This window comes from Chamaea fasciata, unplaced genomic scaffold (genome assembly GCF_029207755.1).
Source record: "Chamaea fasciata isolate MVZ Bird 193981 ecotype frontalis unplaced genomic scaffold, bChaFas1.0.hap1 SCAF_11, whole genome shotgun sequence".
NCBI classification, from domain to species: Eukaryota; Metazoa; Chordata; class Aves; order Passeriformes; family Sylviidae; genus Chamaea; species Chamaea fasciata.
Window position 1 is genome coordinate 21,593,564 of NW_027094096.1, and position 17,230 is coordinate 21,610,793.

At 52.4% G+C, this 17,230-nt stretch overlaps 1 protein-coding gene across 3 annotated transcripts; it reads left to right on the forward strand.

Moving 5' to 3' along the window:
- The first annotated feature begins 207 nt into the window (after positions 1-207).
- TIPARP (TCDD inducible poly(ADP-ribose) polymerase) lies at positions 208-16,878 on the forward strand. Of its 3 annotated transcripts, none has more exons than XM_066193642.1 (6): positions 208-406; positions 2,337-3,334; positions 11,378-11,546; positions 12,757-12,938; positions 15,470-15,727; positions 16,185-16,878. In XM_066193642.1, exons 2-6 carry the CDS (start codon positions 2,400-2,402, stop codon positions 16,630-16,632), a joined length of 1,992 nt encoding a protein of 663 aa, XP_066049739.1. In that variant the 5' UTR covers positions 208-406; positions 2,337-2,399; the 3' UTR covers positions 16,633-16,878. The 3 variants fall into 3 exon arrangements, with proteins under 3 accessions (XP_066049739.1, XP_066049738.1, XP_066049740.1); XM_066193641.1 differs by lacking the exon at positions 208-406 and adding an exon at positions 435-1,862; XM_066193643.1 differs by lacking the exon at positions 208-406 and adding an exon at positions 437-1,281.
- The last annotated feature ends 352 nt before the right edge of the window (positions 16,879-17,230 follow it).

The following is a 17,230-nucleotide window of genomic DNA, read 5'->3' on the forward strand; positions in this document are numbered from 1 at the left end:
GGTTCTGGCCGCTGACACCGGAGCGGGGCGTGCTGCAGCCTGGCCGGCGCCGCGGGGGGACCGGCCCGGGGCGGGGGGACCGGCCCCAGGGGCGGGGGGAACCGGCCCGACCCGCCCGCGCTCCGCCCCGGCCGGCGCTGCTCTCGCAGCTCCCTTGGCAGCGCTATTTAATCGGGCGGCAGAGGCAGCGAGCAGGAGCGGAGCGGGGTCGGGCCGGGATGTGCGGCGGGACGGGGCCCTCGGTGCGGACACGGCGGTGCTGACCCCGCACCGGCCGCGCTCGCGGTGTCCCGGCACCGCCCCGCCGCGTTCCTTACATCTGCCCCCAGCAGAAAAGTGATTTCGCTCTGGAGTTACCGTGGATTTGGGTGAGAACGCGGGAGCAGCGCCGAGGGAGCCCGCGCCGGTAGGTCCCAGCTGCGCTGGGCTGGCTGCCCCGGCAGCCCCGCCGCGCACAGGTTGTGTCTCTGGGCTGCTGCTTTTTATTGTTCCTTGTCGAAACGTGTCTTAAGGCCGGCGAAGCGGCTTTCCCCAGCAGAGGAGGTGCGGCTCGCGTGCGATGGCGAGCGCTCGGGGAGCGAACCCCCCCCGGCCAGACCTCGGCGGCGGCGGGAGCTCGGCGTGCGGGAGCATCGCTGCGGGACCGCTCCTGCCCGCTGGAAACGCTCACAGGGACTGCCGGCACAGCCTCTTCCTCGCCCTTCTGGCTGCTTTTTAAAAATGATTATTATTATTTTTAGAGTCGTTGGGGGATCCGGCTCTCTGCTCGCTAAGGCAGTTCTGTAAAAATAGCAGCAAAACTTAAATGCTGGTCAAGTGAGGAAGAGAAATGTTGAAATAGCAGCAAAGAACGGGATCAGAAGTCACTCGCTCAGCACCTTGGCGCTGCAGGGGTCCTTGAGCCCTGGCAGATCCTCTCGCTCCTGGCCAGGGCAGTGAGACCTGGGCTGCATGAACGGCAACATCTCGTTCTCTTCGGAGCCGAGGATTTTTAAACATTTGGAGTTACCTGAAGGTGCCTTTGGTGGTTTGGAGGAATTGCCTGGGAGTCTGTGGAAGAATAACAGATACACCGATGACTTTGGGGTTAACTGCCAAACAGATCTACCGGTCGCTTTAAATCTAATCTAAAAATGGGAAAACTGGAGAGGCACAACTTTTTTTTTTTTTCATTTTTTTCCCCTGACATGCAGTTTCCCAGGGAAATGGAAAAGCCTTACAAATGAACGTTCCAAAATACGGAAGACTCAGTGAGAAATTTTCCAGAGCAAATCATCAGTAGTAAGAATTTATTGCCAAATTTTCTCTGGGTTTTTTTGCGATTTTGTTTTGAAGCGAGGAGTAACTTTGCTCGGAATGCATTTATCCAGGAAGTAATCCTTAACGTGCTCCACTCCGAGCATTCAGTATGAGATTGAAGAAGGTTTAATTAAACGTAATCAAATATTACAGGATTCCTGATTAAAAGGCACAGCACTCGCTTTTGGTGACGTCCGAGGCACACTGGTCATTTGCGCTTTAAAAACAACACAGTTCTGCAGCTTGCAAGCGACGTCTTTCTCGGTTCCTGAGTAACCATCGCCCTTCAGTTCTCTTCCCTGCCCAGTTTTAATTCCTGTTGCCCGGCGTAGCGAGAGGAGCGCGGTGTGTCACCGCCGGGTGGCACCGGGCGAGGGCGGGGACAGGGCAGGGACGGCGCTGGGAGCTCTGGAATCCCTGGGAAGCCCGGCAGGATTCCAGCGGGGCCCTCGCTGGAAGTCCGTGGGAAGTTTCTCGTGGGTCCCGGCGCTGCTGCAGGGGGATGTGGGAGGTGGCACGAGGGAGGACACATGCCGATGGAATGGGAACGGCAATGGGAATGTGTAGGTTTGCCGCTCCGGTGGGAGAGGAAACGGTGCGGGAATGTCTGAAATGCGGGGGGGGGTGGGACGTGTCTCATGCTGCTCAGGTCTGTGTGTGTGAGGGAGGCACAGAAATCAGCGCTGTCATGTTCGCTTTTGTGGAATGGAATGAACCCGAGTGCTCTCGGTTTGTTGAACATCCTGACAGGGAGGAGGCGTCGGAACATCCCCCTTTTCCTGCCCACCCTCCGGGGACCGCGTGTGCGTGCCGGAGTGTCTCAGAGCCTGGATGTGCGGGGAGATGAGTGTGGGTTTGGGATTAATTAGCCTGAGTTTAGCTCTTTTCATGCTTTACGTGCCTAAGGGCTGCCCGCAGTCACAGAGAGGGGAGGAGTTTGCTGTTGCTGGCTCGAAATCCTCTCCAGGGGTGATCTTGTTCGTGTCAACCATGAGCAATTAGAGAGATTAACTATCTTGTTTTCCTTTCTGCCCTAGATTGATTCTTGGGAGGCTCTGGGACGTTTGGGAGTGATTTGGAGAGAGCAAAGACCGTGTCTGATGGACGCCGAAGCCCAGGCAGCGTGCGTGGTGCCCCAGGCTCCCTGCCCAGCAATGAAGTGCTCTCCTTCACAGGACTTTTCTCCCCAAGTGAGGCTGTCTGAAAAGATCCCACCGGTGAAGCCTTGCTTCAAGAAGAAGCAGCAAGTGCAGAAGAGGCTGGACACGCAAACCCTGCGGGCTTTGAGGCCGATCTTTACCAGCTTGCTGGGAGCTGGGGCTTTGGACAGGGTCTTTGTGCCCCGGGGCCAGCGTGGTGGCCACGGTGACTTATGTGAACCTGCTGTGAAAAAGGCTCTGGACCTCGGTACCTCTTGCCCCCAGACAGAAAATAACGTGACTGTGCTGATGCCAACAGCTTCAGATGTGCAGGGTCAGCTGCCAGGAGCTCATCCTTCCCCCGGGCATCCTGAGCAGGATGTGCAGTCAGGAGAGCAAGGCTTCTCCCCAGAAACTCCTGGAACTGCTGCTGATAATGGTAATGAATCATTCCAGGATCATCCTTTGCACCCAAGTGCTGGTGATGGTGCAGCTTGTCCTTTGTTCCCTGACAAGGTTCTGGAAAGCTACACATCTGGCTTGCTCCAGGAGAACAGCTGTCCAATGCAATACGACTTGACCCCGAGCAATAAATTCAGTGCTGGGATATTCCAGGATAAAAGTGAAGAGGCCTCCCTTGACCTGGTGTTTGAGCTCTTGAACCAGCTGCAGTATCACATCCACCAGGAGGACGGGATTGAGATCTGTGTGGATTTTCTCCAGGGCACTTGTGTTTATGGCAGTGACTGTCCCAAGCACCACACAGTGTTACCCTATCACTGGCAGGTGAGGAGGACGGCGACCCAGAGGTGGCAAAGTGTGACCAACGACTCCCAGGAGCACCTGGAGAGGCTTTACTGCAACCCTGACAATGACAAGATCAAAGTCAAGTATCGGTAGGTAACTCCATTTATTCCCTTGCTGGAAAGGTGCAGAAACATAACAGCATGTGCCTTGTTTTCCCCAAGTGTGTTATAAACCCTGAGATAATGTTTCTTGATTTATATCCAGCAAGCTTAAGTCCACAAAAAAAGTTCTTATACACCTGTAAAACTGTTATTTAGCATCGGGAATGTGTTCTTTGAAGCTGGAGGACCTGGAGTGTGTGAAATGAGAAGACTTCAGCTCTGTAGGAATTCAGAGGCTGTTGGGGAATGCTGTGCTTGTTCTTGGTGTTCCTAATTAGTCTTTTCTCTGTGCTAGACAAAGTGGCAGCATGAAAGAGCCTTGGCAGGGCTGGGGACAGGAATGACAGAGCAGTTGCTGTGTGTCACTGTGAGCACAGTCTGCACCATTCCATCCCACACAGCCCAAGCAGAGGGGAGCTCTGGGGACACCTTGGGAAATGTCATCATCACTGGGAGTAAATGGGGATGTTTCAGCTAGTTCCCTGAGCCACACTGGCAGAAATGCTGATCATCTCCCTTATTTAAGCAGTTATTGGAATTTACTGTTTTCTCTGTCAGAGCTGTGTTTATTGACTCATTCTCTAAAATTAGCCAACAGCTGTCAGGTTGATGTTGTGTGACTGGTGTGGGCTCCTGCACCCTGAGAGCTAAAACTTCTTCAGCTTCTCCCTGCAGGTTCCAGTCTGGGGAGCAGTGGGGAAGAGTGATGTTTACAGGCTCCAGTTAGTGCAGGGTGCACACTGGGCTGGTTTTTTTTCTGGGGGAAGTGTGTGGGGCACGTTGTGGCAGGGCAGATAAGAGAGCAGAAGTTTGCCAGGCTGGTGCAGCTCCAGTTCAAAGTGACATTTCTGGAGTGAAAACTTCCCACTGCCTTTGCCACCTGAACCCCTCAGGGTTCTGCTCACTGCCTCTTCTTCCTTTCAGTTCCTGAAGGAAGTACATCTCTGCTTTCTCAATATTTTATTTTCATTTATTAAGCTGAGATTTCTCATTCGGCACCAGAGACCAAATCTAGTGCTTGAAGTCAGCGTTAATCTTTACTTTCACTTAATTAGATGTTGGATTAGACACTAAATTCAACCTTTTTCATAGGTTCAAACTGATTTGGGTTGGAAGGGACCTTAAAGATCACACAGTCCATGCCCTGCCATGGGCAGGGACACCTTCCACTGTCCCAGGATGCTCCAAACTCCAATGTCCAGCCTGGGCTTGGGCACTGCCAGGGACGCAGGGGCAGCCACAGCTGCTCTGGGCACCCTGTGCCAGGACCTTTCTAGTGATGGCATTATCAGAATGTGGATGCCCCACACTGAAAATGAACATGAAGTAGGACATGTAGTAGGGAACAACTATATTTTATGGAATTGTCTTGAAGAAATATGCCAGTCTTTAAAAAAAAAAAAAAAAAAGGAAAAATCCTGTAAGTGCATAGCAGATAAAATTTGCTGTGTTTTACAACAGAGGAACTTCTGTTTCCCAAGTGTTAGAAGTGATTTCTGAAAACAAAACAGCACAGCCAGAGACAGGACTATTAAATGATTTAACTTTGAGCTCTGTGCAAGTGAGCAAATGGTTTTCTTTTAGAAGTTGGTGTCACCAAATCCGTCAGTGCACACGAGCTCTGTGTCCTGAAGGATTAATGGTAACGGACACAGGGCTTGGTCAGGGCTTGGTCACCCCAGCCTGGGAAGCTGCTGTGCAGAGACACCTCCCTTCCTGTGCACCTCCTGGTGGGGCTGAGGGACAGGGATTTCTGCCTGTCTGATCCAGCTGGGGACAGGACATTCCCTGGGTGTGAGGGAAGGCTTGGGGACAGCCGGGTGGGACACTGCGCTCGGAGCGAGGCACAGCCTGGGGACACAGAGCTGGCATTGTGGTTCTGCCAAACTGCAGCTTTACCCTGGATATTGGGGAGAAATTCCTCCCTGTGAGGGTGGACAGTGCCCAAGGCCAGGCTGGACAGGGCTTGGAGCACCTGGGACAGTGGAAGGTGCTGTCCCTGGCCATCAGCTGATCTTTAAGATCCCTTCCAACCTGGAAAGAACTTCACGTCTGGCTAAGTGTCAGTGAGACCTTTGGAGTGAAGCTCTATTTAACACCAGAGCTTCTGATTTCAAACTTGGAGCCTGATCCTCCTTGCAACTTCGACTTGCCAAGTTTTTAAGCCGGGTTTTGAGGCGGGGAGGTCAAATATTTCACTGCGCATCACCACCAGCTTCTTCTCAGGCAACATCACCTTGTCTGAGGAGAACCTGCCGAGGTGTGGGGGGATGTCCCTGGGGCTGGCTGGTGCCCTGGTGGTCCCTGTGCTGTGTCCCCTGGAAGCTCGGGGAGCTGCGAACGTGCCCCGCCAGCGCCGCGTCCCATGGTTACGGCATTATTTGCTAAAGCCATTAATCTCCCGTGGTCAGACGAGCTTTGCAGGCCTGTCTGCTCCCTGGCAGGCGGGGGAAACGCCTGCTCAGCACTCTGCCTGGCCGGCGAGGCTGCTGTTCGTCCTGCTCGGTGGCCCCAGCAGCCTTGGGGAGGTGCGGTGAGCCAGGATTGCCCGCAATCCTGGCACCAGCGCTGCCCCCGGGGACACGGGTCCTTCCAGAAAGTGTTGGCTCTCAGCTCAATTAGGGAATGAGCTCTAAATGAGGGTGTTCTTCAAGGAACTATTTATATCAACCTTCCTTCCTCTTAATTATTGGGATGAGTAATGACGGACATAAGTTATTGAGGTGAGTAATGTAAAGTGCACATTAAGCTCTTGCCTCTCACCTAAGGGAATGTGATCTCAGAGGAGTGGTAAACCTTGTTTAGTTACTTTGTAATGCAACTCCTTTAGCTGCTTCTTGCAGTTTGGCCTCAAACTGAGTATTTATCATAAATTACTTAGGGTTTTTTTGTGGGGTTTGTTTGTTTTTGTTTTTGTTTTTGTTTTTTTTTTTTTTTTTTGTATTCTTGCGTCTGCCAAGTACGTCGAGCCACGTACCAAGCTATCTAAACAAATGGGGGAATATCAACTTAAACAGGTTAAAGTGCTTAGAAGCACTCAGTTTTCTTCATAAATGTGAGGAGAGGCCCTGGAGAAGTTCCAGACCGCAGCAAAGAGAGAGCAGTGCCAAAGTCCTGCTTTCCTGCAGGAGATGCCCACGTTGGGATATTTTAGGATGCAATTTGCTAAGGGGAAATACTTGCCTGAGGAGCTGAGCAGGTTTCCCCCCCACACACACACCTGTCCTATCATGCACACATTGCTTTTCAAAACAAGCAACAAGCATTAGAGATTACAGAAGGATTTGTTTAAAACAACTCTGCAGTTCCTGACCCATCAGTTCCCCCCGCTTTGGCTGAAAATTCCACTCTTGGCAAAAAGGGCTCCCAACCCGCCCGACACAGCAGCTTCTTGCCGTTGCTTTGATTTCTTTCCTTTTTCTTTCTTTTTCCTGCAATTTCTGTAAGTTTCATGAAATGGCTCCTTCTAGGTGGAAGAGAGGCCAGGATGGAATGGCTGCAGTGAGGGAAAGGCAGGTGGCTGTGCAGTGGGACGTGTTCTGCCTGGGAGCTGTTCTCCCTGCGCACACTCCTGCTTCTTGGGTGAAGTGGTGACAGGGCAAGAGGAAATCCAAGCTGTCCTGGGGAGGTTCAGCTCGGATATCAGCAGGAATTTCTTCCTGGAAAGGGTGCTCAGGCACAGGAAGGGGCTGCCCAGGGACCTTTGGAGTGCCCACCCCTGGAGGTGTCCAAGGAATGACTGGACGTGGCACTCGGTGCTCTGGGCTGGGTGACAAGGTTGGACTCGCTGTTCCTGGAGGCCTTTTTCCAACCGAAAGGATTCTGTGACCCTGTAAATACAGAGTGTTCCAGTGGAGTTATCAGGGGGCATGCGAGGGGACGGGGAAGGGAAGGCATGGACACAACGAAATGAACAGGAAACTGGTTTTCCTTCGTTCCTCTGTGTGTGGGATGGCTCCTTCTCTGGTGCTGACAGAATGTGCTTGACGTGTTAAAATCATACAGAGCATGGTGGAGGCACTTCAGGCATGGAATTATGGAATCACAGAGTGCCTTGGCTTGGAAAAAACCTTAAATCCCCCCCAGTGCCGTGGCAGGGACACCTTCCACTGTCGCAGGCTGCTCCAAGCCCCGTCCAGCCCGCCCTGGGACACTGCCAGGGATCCAGGGCAGCCACAACCTCTCTCCCAGCAGTTGTCTGGGGAGTTCTGCAGTTCCCTGGCCCATCAAAGAGTTAAATGTCAGAAGTTTTCTGTGTCATCCACACAGCGCCACAGTGGGTGAGATAAGGCACGTGTTAGTGATAACAGGGAGATGGGAAACCAGCTGAGAGTCCCTCTGCCTGGACTGGGGGGGGGGGGGGAAAGTCCTTGGCTATACCCTCAGAGTGCCTGGGAGCTGCTTTTCATTCCTTCCCAGGAGGAACGCCGGATAAAACTCCCGTGAAGTGATTTTTGGAAGTGTTTTGCCTTGTGCCGGGTGGGTTCCTTTCTGCTGCACCATTTCCATATGAAATGAAACTAATCGGCTGTTAGCTGTAGGAACCCGGGGAGCGCTGCTGTGGGGCTGGGAGGAACCAGCAATCCCCGGCCATCCCTGCTCTCCTTTCCCGTCAATAAACAGATTGCACTTTGGGGAGCAGCTGTCACCTGCCTGCAGGTTGAGGTGTCACCTGCCTGCAGGTTGAGGTCAGGCTGTTCCTGGCAGTAGAGCAGCCCTTCCCGAAACCAAGATCAGGGAATGCTCTCAGGAGCTGCTCCCAGGGAAGGCAGCAGGCACAGGGCTGGGACAGGACTGCCCATTCCGGGAGCAGGGGGACACGGAGGGGCTGTGACAACGATTTGCCCAGCAGGAGCAGTGATCGTGAGTTGATCACTGGTCTGTTCCTTCCTGTTCTGTTGAAATCAGCAGGGATTCGAGCTGAGTGCTAATTAAGGATCTGATTCTTGCAGTCACGTGTACACGGGAGTGCTTTTTGGTTTGGGAGGTTGATTTTGGAAGGGGTGACGTGGAGCACTCGTTTTTTAGGACGAGCCTGGAATGACAGGACAAGGGGGAGTGAATTTCCACTGCCAGAAGGCAGAGATGGGTGGGATATTGGGAAGGAATTCCTCCCTGGCACAGGGTGCCCAGAGAAGCTGTGGCTGCCCCTGGATCCCTGGCAGTGTCCCAGGCCAGGCTGGAGCACCTGGGACAGTGGAAGTTGTCCCTGTCCTGTCCCTGCCTGTGGCACTGGGTGAGCTTTAGGGTCCCTGCCTGTACCAGCTCTGCAGCCACTCAGAACTGTGCTTGTGCCCCTCTAAAACATCAACAGTTTAGGCTGGAAAGGACTCTTAAAGGTCATCGCCCTACCAGGAGCATCTTCTGCCGATTTAACAATTAAACAAACAAACAAACCTCTCCCAAACACACCCGGAGCAGCTCAGAGCCCCCGGAGCCCTGCAAGCCTGGACAGGGCCATCACAAACACGAGGTGTAGCTGGGGCTTGAATTAGGAAATTGGGTGCCTGTGGAACCCTTGGAGAGGGGGGATGTGTTCAACATCCTCATTGCTGTGGGGTTTAGAACTTCCCCAGGCCACCCCCTCAGCCAGGACCTCGTGTTCAGGAGTGGCCAGGAGTGGCTTCTTGGGAAGAACAAACAACTTCTGGTACAGTCTCTTCTCCTCCAGCAGCCCTGCCTCAAGGACTTCCTGCTCCTGAGCTGGGGAGGTTACTATTATTATTATTATTATTATTATTATTATTATTATTGTGTTTATTTTCCCTGCCAGGCGTCCATCTAAGCTGTATGTACATACACATATATGGGCCAGTGTGCCAGCTGCTGTTTCAGATTTACAAACTGTGTAAATTTTCACCCCCTCGCTGCGAAAATTCCAGAAGATTCCTTTTGCAAGCCCCCCAGCCACCAATTGTAAAGGCAGGGGGAAACATTCTTTCCAACCTTTACAAAATAAACACAGGAAAAGCAGCAAAGTCACTCTTTTTTGGGTCTCTTTTGTCCCTGAGGATGGAGCCTTTAAGCTGAGAGGGGTATGTGTCTGTAGCATCTTTCCCTAGTCTGAGGTGTCACCTCCCACGTGGTCACCACAGAGACAAGCAGCGTGACTTGATGAGAGGGCAAATTCAGTAAAAACCTGAAACTCTCTGGGCTGCCCTGCACTGCTGCCCCTCGCTGGGCTGTGAGCTGAGGAGACACTGATGAGCTGGAGGCTCGGAGGGGTTGTTTGTGCTCCTGCCCTGCTGCAGAGGTTCCTGTGTGCCCGTCACACCCTTGCAACACTTCCCTGCTGTGCTGGGAAGAGCTGCTGCTGAACATCCCGTGGGAGTGTTCCCTGGGCTTTTCCTCCCTCCGTGCCTTGCCATGGGAGCACGTTTGGCTCTGCTGTCTGAGCTCTGCTCTTGCTATTCCAGTACCTGTGCTTCAAAATTAAATTCGTGGTTGGGTGGCCAGCCCTGGCACAGGCTGCCTGGTGGAGTCCCCATCCTGTCCCTGGAGGGATTGAACAGCCCTGGGCATGTGGCACTCGGGGACATGGGGCAGTGGTGGCCTTGGCAGTGCTGGGGGAATATTGGACTCAGTGGTCTGATCTGTCATTTCTCTGATCTTTTGAAGCCGGTATCCTTGCAGTGACATTTGGTCCCACACAGGAGTTTAAACACTCAGTCCCCCACCCAAAGCTGGGCTCACCTCTGGCAGAGTCCTTCCCCTGCAGCTTCAGCCAAGAGCACAAACAAGATGAAATCTTGCTGCTTTGGTGTCACCAGGAAGTGTCAGTGCCTGCCTTTGCTGCAGTGTGAGCTCAGTGTGCCTCTCCCAGCCCTGACTACAAAACCTCCTCGAGCCTCTTTGGCTCTTTGAAGCCCCTGAGGTCCCCGGGGGGCCGGCAGGTTGTTGCTGGTGCAGAGAGGAACTGGTTTAGTCAGAGAGAGAAAATCACCAGTTTCAGCATGGCAGGGTGCTCGAGTGTGAGCAGTGCTGAGTCTCACAGCTGTTCTGATGGGAACAGGGTTTCATTTCCTGCTCAGCCCCTGTTTCTGTTTTTTTCTGAACCTGTTTGCGGTAACTCGCCGCACGTCCCCGAACTCGGAGAGGAGCTGCAAACCACACACGTTTTTCAGAGCACTTACAAAACAGATTGCTCTGCTCATCTATTTGTTCATAACATCTAGAGAGCGTTTGTCTTGCTGAAGGGGAAGGGCCCTGGGGATTCATGGATTAGGCTGAAGTTCTTCAGAAGGATGGAAGGAAGAGCTTAAATATCCTTATTTTGGCTGCACTCATCTGCAAAAAATCTATCAGTGTTATAACTTGCCAGTCGAGGAACCTGCTCAGTCCAGTGTCCTGGAAAGTTTACACCTTTCTGGTATTTCTTACCTTTAGGGAACAGAGAAAATGAAACTTTTTTTGTAGGGTCATGTTCTGCTGCTGAGAGTTCGTGAAGTTTTATTTTGAATTGTGCTGTTCTGCAGCACCAAATTTGGGTTGTGTGCCCTGCTCTTCTGAGAGTTCAACGTGCTCGTTCTCTCTGTGCAAATAGTTCCACTGAACTGCTTTATTTTATAAATAGAGACCTTTATTTGGTGAGTTGGTGAGGAGAAGTTCTTCAGAAATCTCTGTTCTCCTCTTGAGTCTCCGTGGGACCTTTCACAAGGGCACTTAGTGCCAGGACAAGGGGAATGGCTTTAAACTGCCAGAGGGCAGGGATGGATGGGATTTTGGGAAGGAATTCTTCCCTGGGAGGGTGGGGAGGCCCTGGCACAGAGAAGCTGTGGCTGCCTCTGAATCCATGGAAGTGTCCCAGGCCAGGCTGGATGGAGCTTGGAGCAGCCTGGGACAGTGGGAGGTGTCCCTGCCCTGGCTGGGGTGGCACTGGAGGGGATTTAAGGTCCCTCCCAACCCAAACCATTCTGGGATCCTACACCTCAGACAGCTGCTGGGTTCGAGGTTTTGTCCCTCTGTGCTGAAAGCCACGGGTTTAATGGGACACAAAAGTTGAGAACTGTGTGTTTCTCCCACCCTTGCCAGGGGCCAGGAGTCCTGGGTGGATCTGAACCTTATGAAGTTATACGAAAGCGCCGAGTTCGACCAAATGCGGCGCCTGTCCACAGCCTCGTGCCCCAGCTCCAGCTCCAACTGCTACACGGTGTGGAAATACTTCTGCAGGGACCACTTTGGCTGGAGAGAGTACTCTGAGGTATGGCCCTTCCCTTCCCACTGCTCTCCTGGCCTGCAGCCCCAAACTCTCCACACAGCACACACTAAATGCATCCATGTTCAGCCTGGCTCCTCTGCAGACACTCAGGGACGTGATTTGGAGTTCCTGTGAGGATGAGGAGGGTCAGTGTTGAACTGAGAAAGCAATAAAGGGACCGCTCCGCTGGCCTGGGTTGTGGTTCTGTGATGCTGTGGCTTGAATTACCCTGAAAACATCAGAGACACGGGGGCTGGCCAGACTGTCACACTGGGGAGCAAAACCAGCTTGTGGCAATACCAAGGAAGCCCTTCTGCAGCCTGATTTGTTTTCATCACGCTGGGACAGTTTCTGCAGCCTTCAGAACACCTCCTCCATTTACCTTGGCAGTTTGGAAGTGATTTCCCTGTCCCCAGAGCTCCGCTGGGGCAGGACAGGCACTGCCAGAGCTGTGGGGTGCAGCCCTTGGGCCGGGCACAGCTGATGTTTGGAATAAAACCTCGGCAGTGCTGGCAGTCCCAGAAATAATTCCTGAGTGTAAGAACTGGAGAGAGCTGGGCACAAATACCACAAATAACGCGGTGAGGGTGCTTGAGCTGCCAGGAGAGCTGCAAGGCCCGGCTTTGTGCAGGGTAGAACAGGAATGGGAATTTTGGAGCGTGTGGTTTCTCATGTGTGTGTTTCCCTTCTCCTTTTTCCCCCCATTTTCCTCCATTTCCCCCCATTTCCCCTGCATTTCCCCCTGTTTTCTCCCCTTTTTCTCTGTTTTCCCCCCATTTCCCCCATTTTTTCACCCCATTTTCCCCCATTTGCCCCATATGCCCCCCATTTTCCCCCCATTTCCCTCCCATTTTCCCCAAATTTCCCCGTTTCCCCCCGATTTCCCCCTTGTTTCCCCCGTTTCCTGCACATTTCCCTCACATTTCCCTCATTTTCTTCCCATTTTCCCCTTTCCCCCCCATTTTCCCTCGATTTACCCCCCTTTTTTCCCTGTTTTCCCGCTTCCCCCCTATTTTCCCCCATTTCCCCCCATTTTTCCCCATTTCCCCCCTATTTTATCCCCATTTTCCCCTCCATTTTCCTCTCATTTCCCCCCCATTTTCCTTCCTTTTTCCCCCCATTTCCCCCCCTATTTTATCCCCATTTTCCCCTTGTTTCCCCCCCATTTTCTTCCCCTATATCCCCCCTCTTTTCCCCGTTTTCCCCCGCGCAGCCGGTGGTGCGGCTGATCGAGGAGGCGAGCTGCCGCGGGCTGCGCGAGGTGCGCTTCGTCACCTGGCACAACCAGTACATCCTCAACATCCGCGACGGCTTCCAGCAGAACTCCTGCTTCCGCAGGGAGATCAAGAGGAGGCCCCTGCTGCGCTCCTGCCTGCTGCTCATGCCCTTCCTGCAGTGAGTGTCCCGGGAAATGGGTGGTTCCTGCAGTAGATATCCCTGGGAAATGGAGAATTCCTGCAGGAGGTGTCCTGGGAATGGGCAATTCCTGCAGGAGATGTCCTGGGAATGGGCAATTCCTGCAGGAGGTGTCCTGGGAATGGGCAATTCCTGCAGGAGGTGTCCTGGGAATGGGCAATTCCTGCAGGAGGTATCAGGGAATGGGCAATTCCTGCAGGAGGTGTCCTGAGAATGGGGAATTCCTGGTGCCCTTCCTGCAGGAGGTACCCTGGAAATGGACAATTCCCTCTGCTCTCCACCTTGGGCAGGATGAGGGAGTTGTTTCCCTGGGCTGTGACAGGAACTGTTGGGTGGGAAACGGGAACGAGAATCCAAAATCCAGGTCATGCTGGCAGCTCCTGCCACTTCCCAAAGTAACATTTGTCTGAGGATAAACGTTTATCCTCGTTTAAAATCTGTAACGTGGGTGTTGGAACACCAGGTCTGCCAAATTCCTGCCCGTTTTTCAGCACCGTGGGCTACGCAAGGTGTCCCTGCCTTGGCCAGGGGTGGCACTGGGAGGGTTTTGCCAGCCCAAACCATCCTGTGGTGCTTTACTGGGAGCACTGGGTGTGCTCACAGAGCCCTCACCCCTCTGGAGTTTGGCCCCAGCCTCAGCACATGTGGGCTGGGAGGTGATTTTAGGTTGGGTTTTACAGGAAGGAGACCCCAGGTTATTAAACCGTGGGATGCCAGTAAAAAAACCAAGAGTGGATTTGCTGATTAGAGCAGTCCTGGTTCTCTTCCGAATGAAAAATGAGGATTTCAGGGCTCCTCCTCATGCTTTGCTGCCTGGGACTGTTTTACCACAGTGATCAGCTAAAATGATGCAATTCCCAATTAATTCCCAGCTAATTTTGTGGGACTTTGAGGACTCGTGAGCAGAACTGTCTGTGCCAGCTACCAAACCTGCAGACTAAACTCTGAGGTTCTGTTCTGCACCAAACTTCATTCTGATTTTATTTATCCAAAGACCTTGGAAAGCTCATTTAAAAACATGGATTCTTGGCAAGAACAAGAGCATTTTAAATATTTATGGGATCCATCCTTCAGGAGTCAGTGTTGCCTCCACTTCCCACATGATGCTACCTGAGATTTGTTCTTTCCCTCACCTCCCACCTGCTTAAATCTGTTCTAAAATGGGAAAAGAATATAGAATAGGAACGAAAAATGTTGACTTGTTAATGGCTTGCCCTGAGAATAACTAACATAAATATTTTACACCAGTCAGAAGAATGGAACAAAGTACACCAAAGGAGTGCAGGATTTTTATTGGATTTGATGTCTTCCTCATTAATCCATGATTTACTGGCAATCTCTGCTTGCTCTTCCAGCCCAGTGTGAGTGATGAGGCCCCACAGGAATATTTTTTTTTTCCCATTTGCCCATCAAAGAGGAAAACCAAATTAAAAACAAAGGCAGGCTTTGGTATTTGATTGCTATTTTAATACTAATATGTAGAACAAATTTCTGGGTTTCTGCTCAGCTGTTGTTAATAACCAGTGAGAAGAACTTTGAGTTAAGTCAAATGCAAATGAAGGGAATCCTGGCCTTGGCCTCGAGTGGGAGGGAGCAGCCAGCAACACTCCAAGAGTGTTTCTGCCCTGAAAAGTGGGAGAGCTGTCACAGCTCTCCATGTGTTGATTTAAAAATAGACTTTTTTTTTTCCCACTAAACTTCCCCCTCCCAAAGCTTTTCCTGGGATTGGATTTGATTTCTGGCCATCTGGGGGGTTTGCAGAGCAGCTCCACCCCGGGGCTCCCAGTGGGTGCCTGGGCTCTCTCCTGCTGCCTGCTCTGGGGCCACCGCAGGGCTTGGCAGCTTTTCCCAGAGAAATCCTTTGGGGAAATCCTCCCTGGTGGACTTTGGAGCTCGCTCCACGTGTTCCTGCAGCTGCAGGAGCTGTGCTGCTGTGAGCACCCTGCAGGTGCCACACGGTCCCAGTGCTCCCCTTGGCATGGGAGGGACAATCCAGGGAGGATTTACTCAGTTGAGTAAGGGCTGCTCACTCAGGTGGGATCAGGGACCACAAAGGGCACTTAGCTCAGCTCAGCAGCTTCCAGAGGGTGAGGATTCCACAGAGCTGCAGGTGGGTCAGAGTAGGGCCCTGCTGGTCTCCTTTGCTGGGTTTTCCAAAGGGTTTTTTTCTGGCATCCATGGGGCTTCATGGCCACAGCTCCCACCCTCAGCCCTGCCTGTTCTCCAGGCAGCATTCCCAGAGGAGGGGCAGGAAAACAACCAGCTGCAAATGCAAATCCACATCTGGCTGTGTCAATGGCAGTCAGAGTCCTCCTGGGGTGGGGAAGGGCCTCAGATCCCATCCAGTGCCACCCCTGCCACAGACAGGCACTTCCCGCTCTCCCAGGGTGCTCCAAGCCCTGTCCTGCGTGGCCTTGGACACTTCCATGGTACTGAGAGGCTTTTCAGCCAGGCTGGGGATGGGCTGGAGGGGCTGGAGGTGTCTGAGCACGACCTTTGTCCATCCCCAGGACCCTGGGCGGCAGCTCGGCCGTACCCTCCCCGTGCCCTGACCTGTCCCCAGCTGCTGCCACCTGCCCCAGCTTCTACCCCGAGACCTGGATTGGGATGGATCCAGCCCAGGACTTCATCCAAGTGCCTGTTCTGAAGGAAGACAAAAGCTATAGAACCATTTACAACCTGTTCCACAAGACTGTGCCAGAGACCAAATACAAGATTTTGAAAATCCTGCGAGTGCAGAACCAGTTCCTTTGGGAGAAGTATAAAAGGTAAGAGAAGGCAATTGCAGTTCTTTAATAATGGATATTCCTAGAGGAGGAATTTTCTGCGAGAGATTTCTATCTCCTGTCGCTTTGATTTTTTAATTTTCTGATAATTGTTTACATGTTTCTACTGGAGATTCCCACGCATACACCATAAATGAAAAAAGATTGCTTCCATCCCAGTCTGTGATGGACTGCTGCTTTAACCACTGGAGCCAGAGAGGTGTTCCTCTCGTCCCCCAATCCTTGATCACATTCCAAATCCTTTTTAAACCCCAAATCATAATAAACTTCCTCACTCTGCTCAGCTCTCAACCTGAGTATAGTTATTGCTGTTCGGGGACACGAAAGAATCTCCTCTCACAGCTCAGCTCTTCCAGAGGGCGACACCATAACAAAACCACCTTTCCCCCCGGCTGACCTGCAGCCAGCCCTCACCCTCACTCCCCATTTTCCGTTGCAGGAAAAAGGAATACATGTCCAAGAAGATGAGTGGGCTGGACAGGATCATGAACGAGCGGCACCTGTTCCACGGCACGTCGCAGGACGTGGTGGACGGGATCTGCAAGCACAACTTCGACCCGCGCGTCTGCGGCAAACACGCCACCATGTTCGGCCAGGGCAGCTACTTCGCCAGGAAGGCCAGCTACTCCCACAACTTCTCCAAGCGCTCCCCCAAGGGTGTGCACTTCATGTTCCTGGCCAAGGTGCTCACGGGCAGGTACACGGTGGGCAACCACACCATGAGGAGGCCGCCGCCCGTGGAGCCCGGCAGCGTCACCAGCGACCTCTACGATTCCTGCGTGGACAATTACTTTGAGCCCCAGATCTTCGTCATCTTCAACGATGACCAGAGCTACCCCTACTTCATCATCCAGTATGAGGAGGTCAGCAGCACTGTGTCCATCTGACAGCCTGGGCTGCTGCTTCCTCTCAGCGCTTTTGTGCGGGGGGAATTGAAATCTGGACGCTTCCTAACTCGGCGGGATGACTCGGAGGAAAGGAGATCTGAAGTGACCAACTGTGCACTTGCTGGTTGATTCCCTATGTGGAAATTGTACATATATTTTTTTTCCCATTGTTTATAGTTGGAAAATCCCGTGCCTTTTGTTATAAAACACTGTTTATTTATGTTAGTAAATGGTCATGTTTCAGAATGTGGCTCTGGGGTGTCATTTCAGTGGCCCTGAGCTCAGCATTTCAGCCTGGCTATTTCTAGGGACTCTGAACCACATTTCATCCCAAGGATATTAAATGAAACATTCTCCCAACCACTACTTTTTGTGGTCACGTTTCAGAGACTGGGGGAGAGATCACAAAACTACCCCCTGCTCATACATGGCATTATTCAACAGAACAACACAAATAGGTAATTTTCTAAAATCAAGGAAAATCAGGAAGAGATTAGCATGGTCTGTGGGGAGGGTTTAAAACCTGCGATGGCTTCCCAGCAGGTGCTGGGACACACGGTCTGTCCCTTGTTGGTGTCCCTGCCTGTGCAGGGGCAGG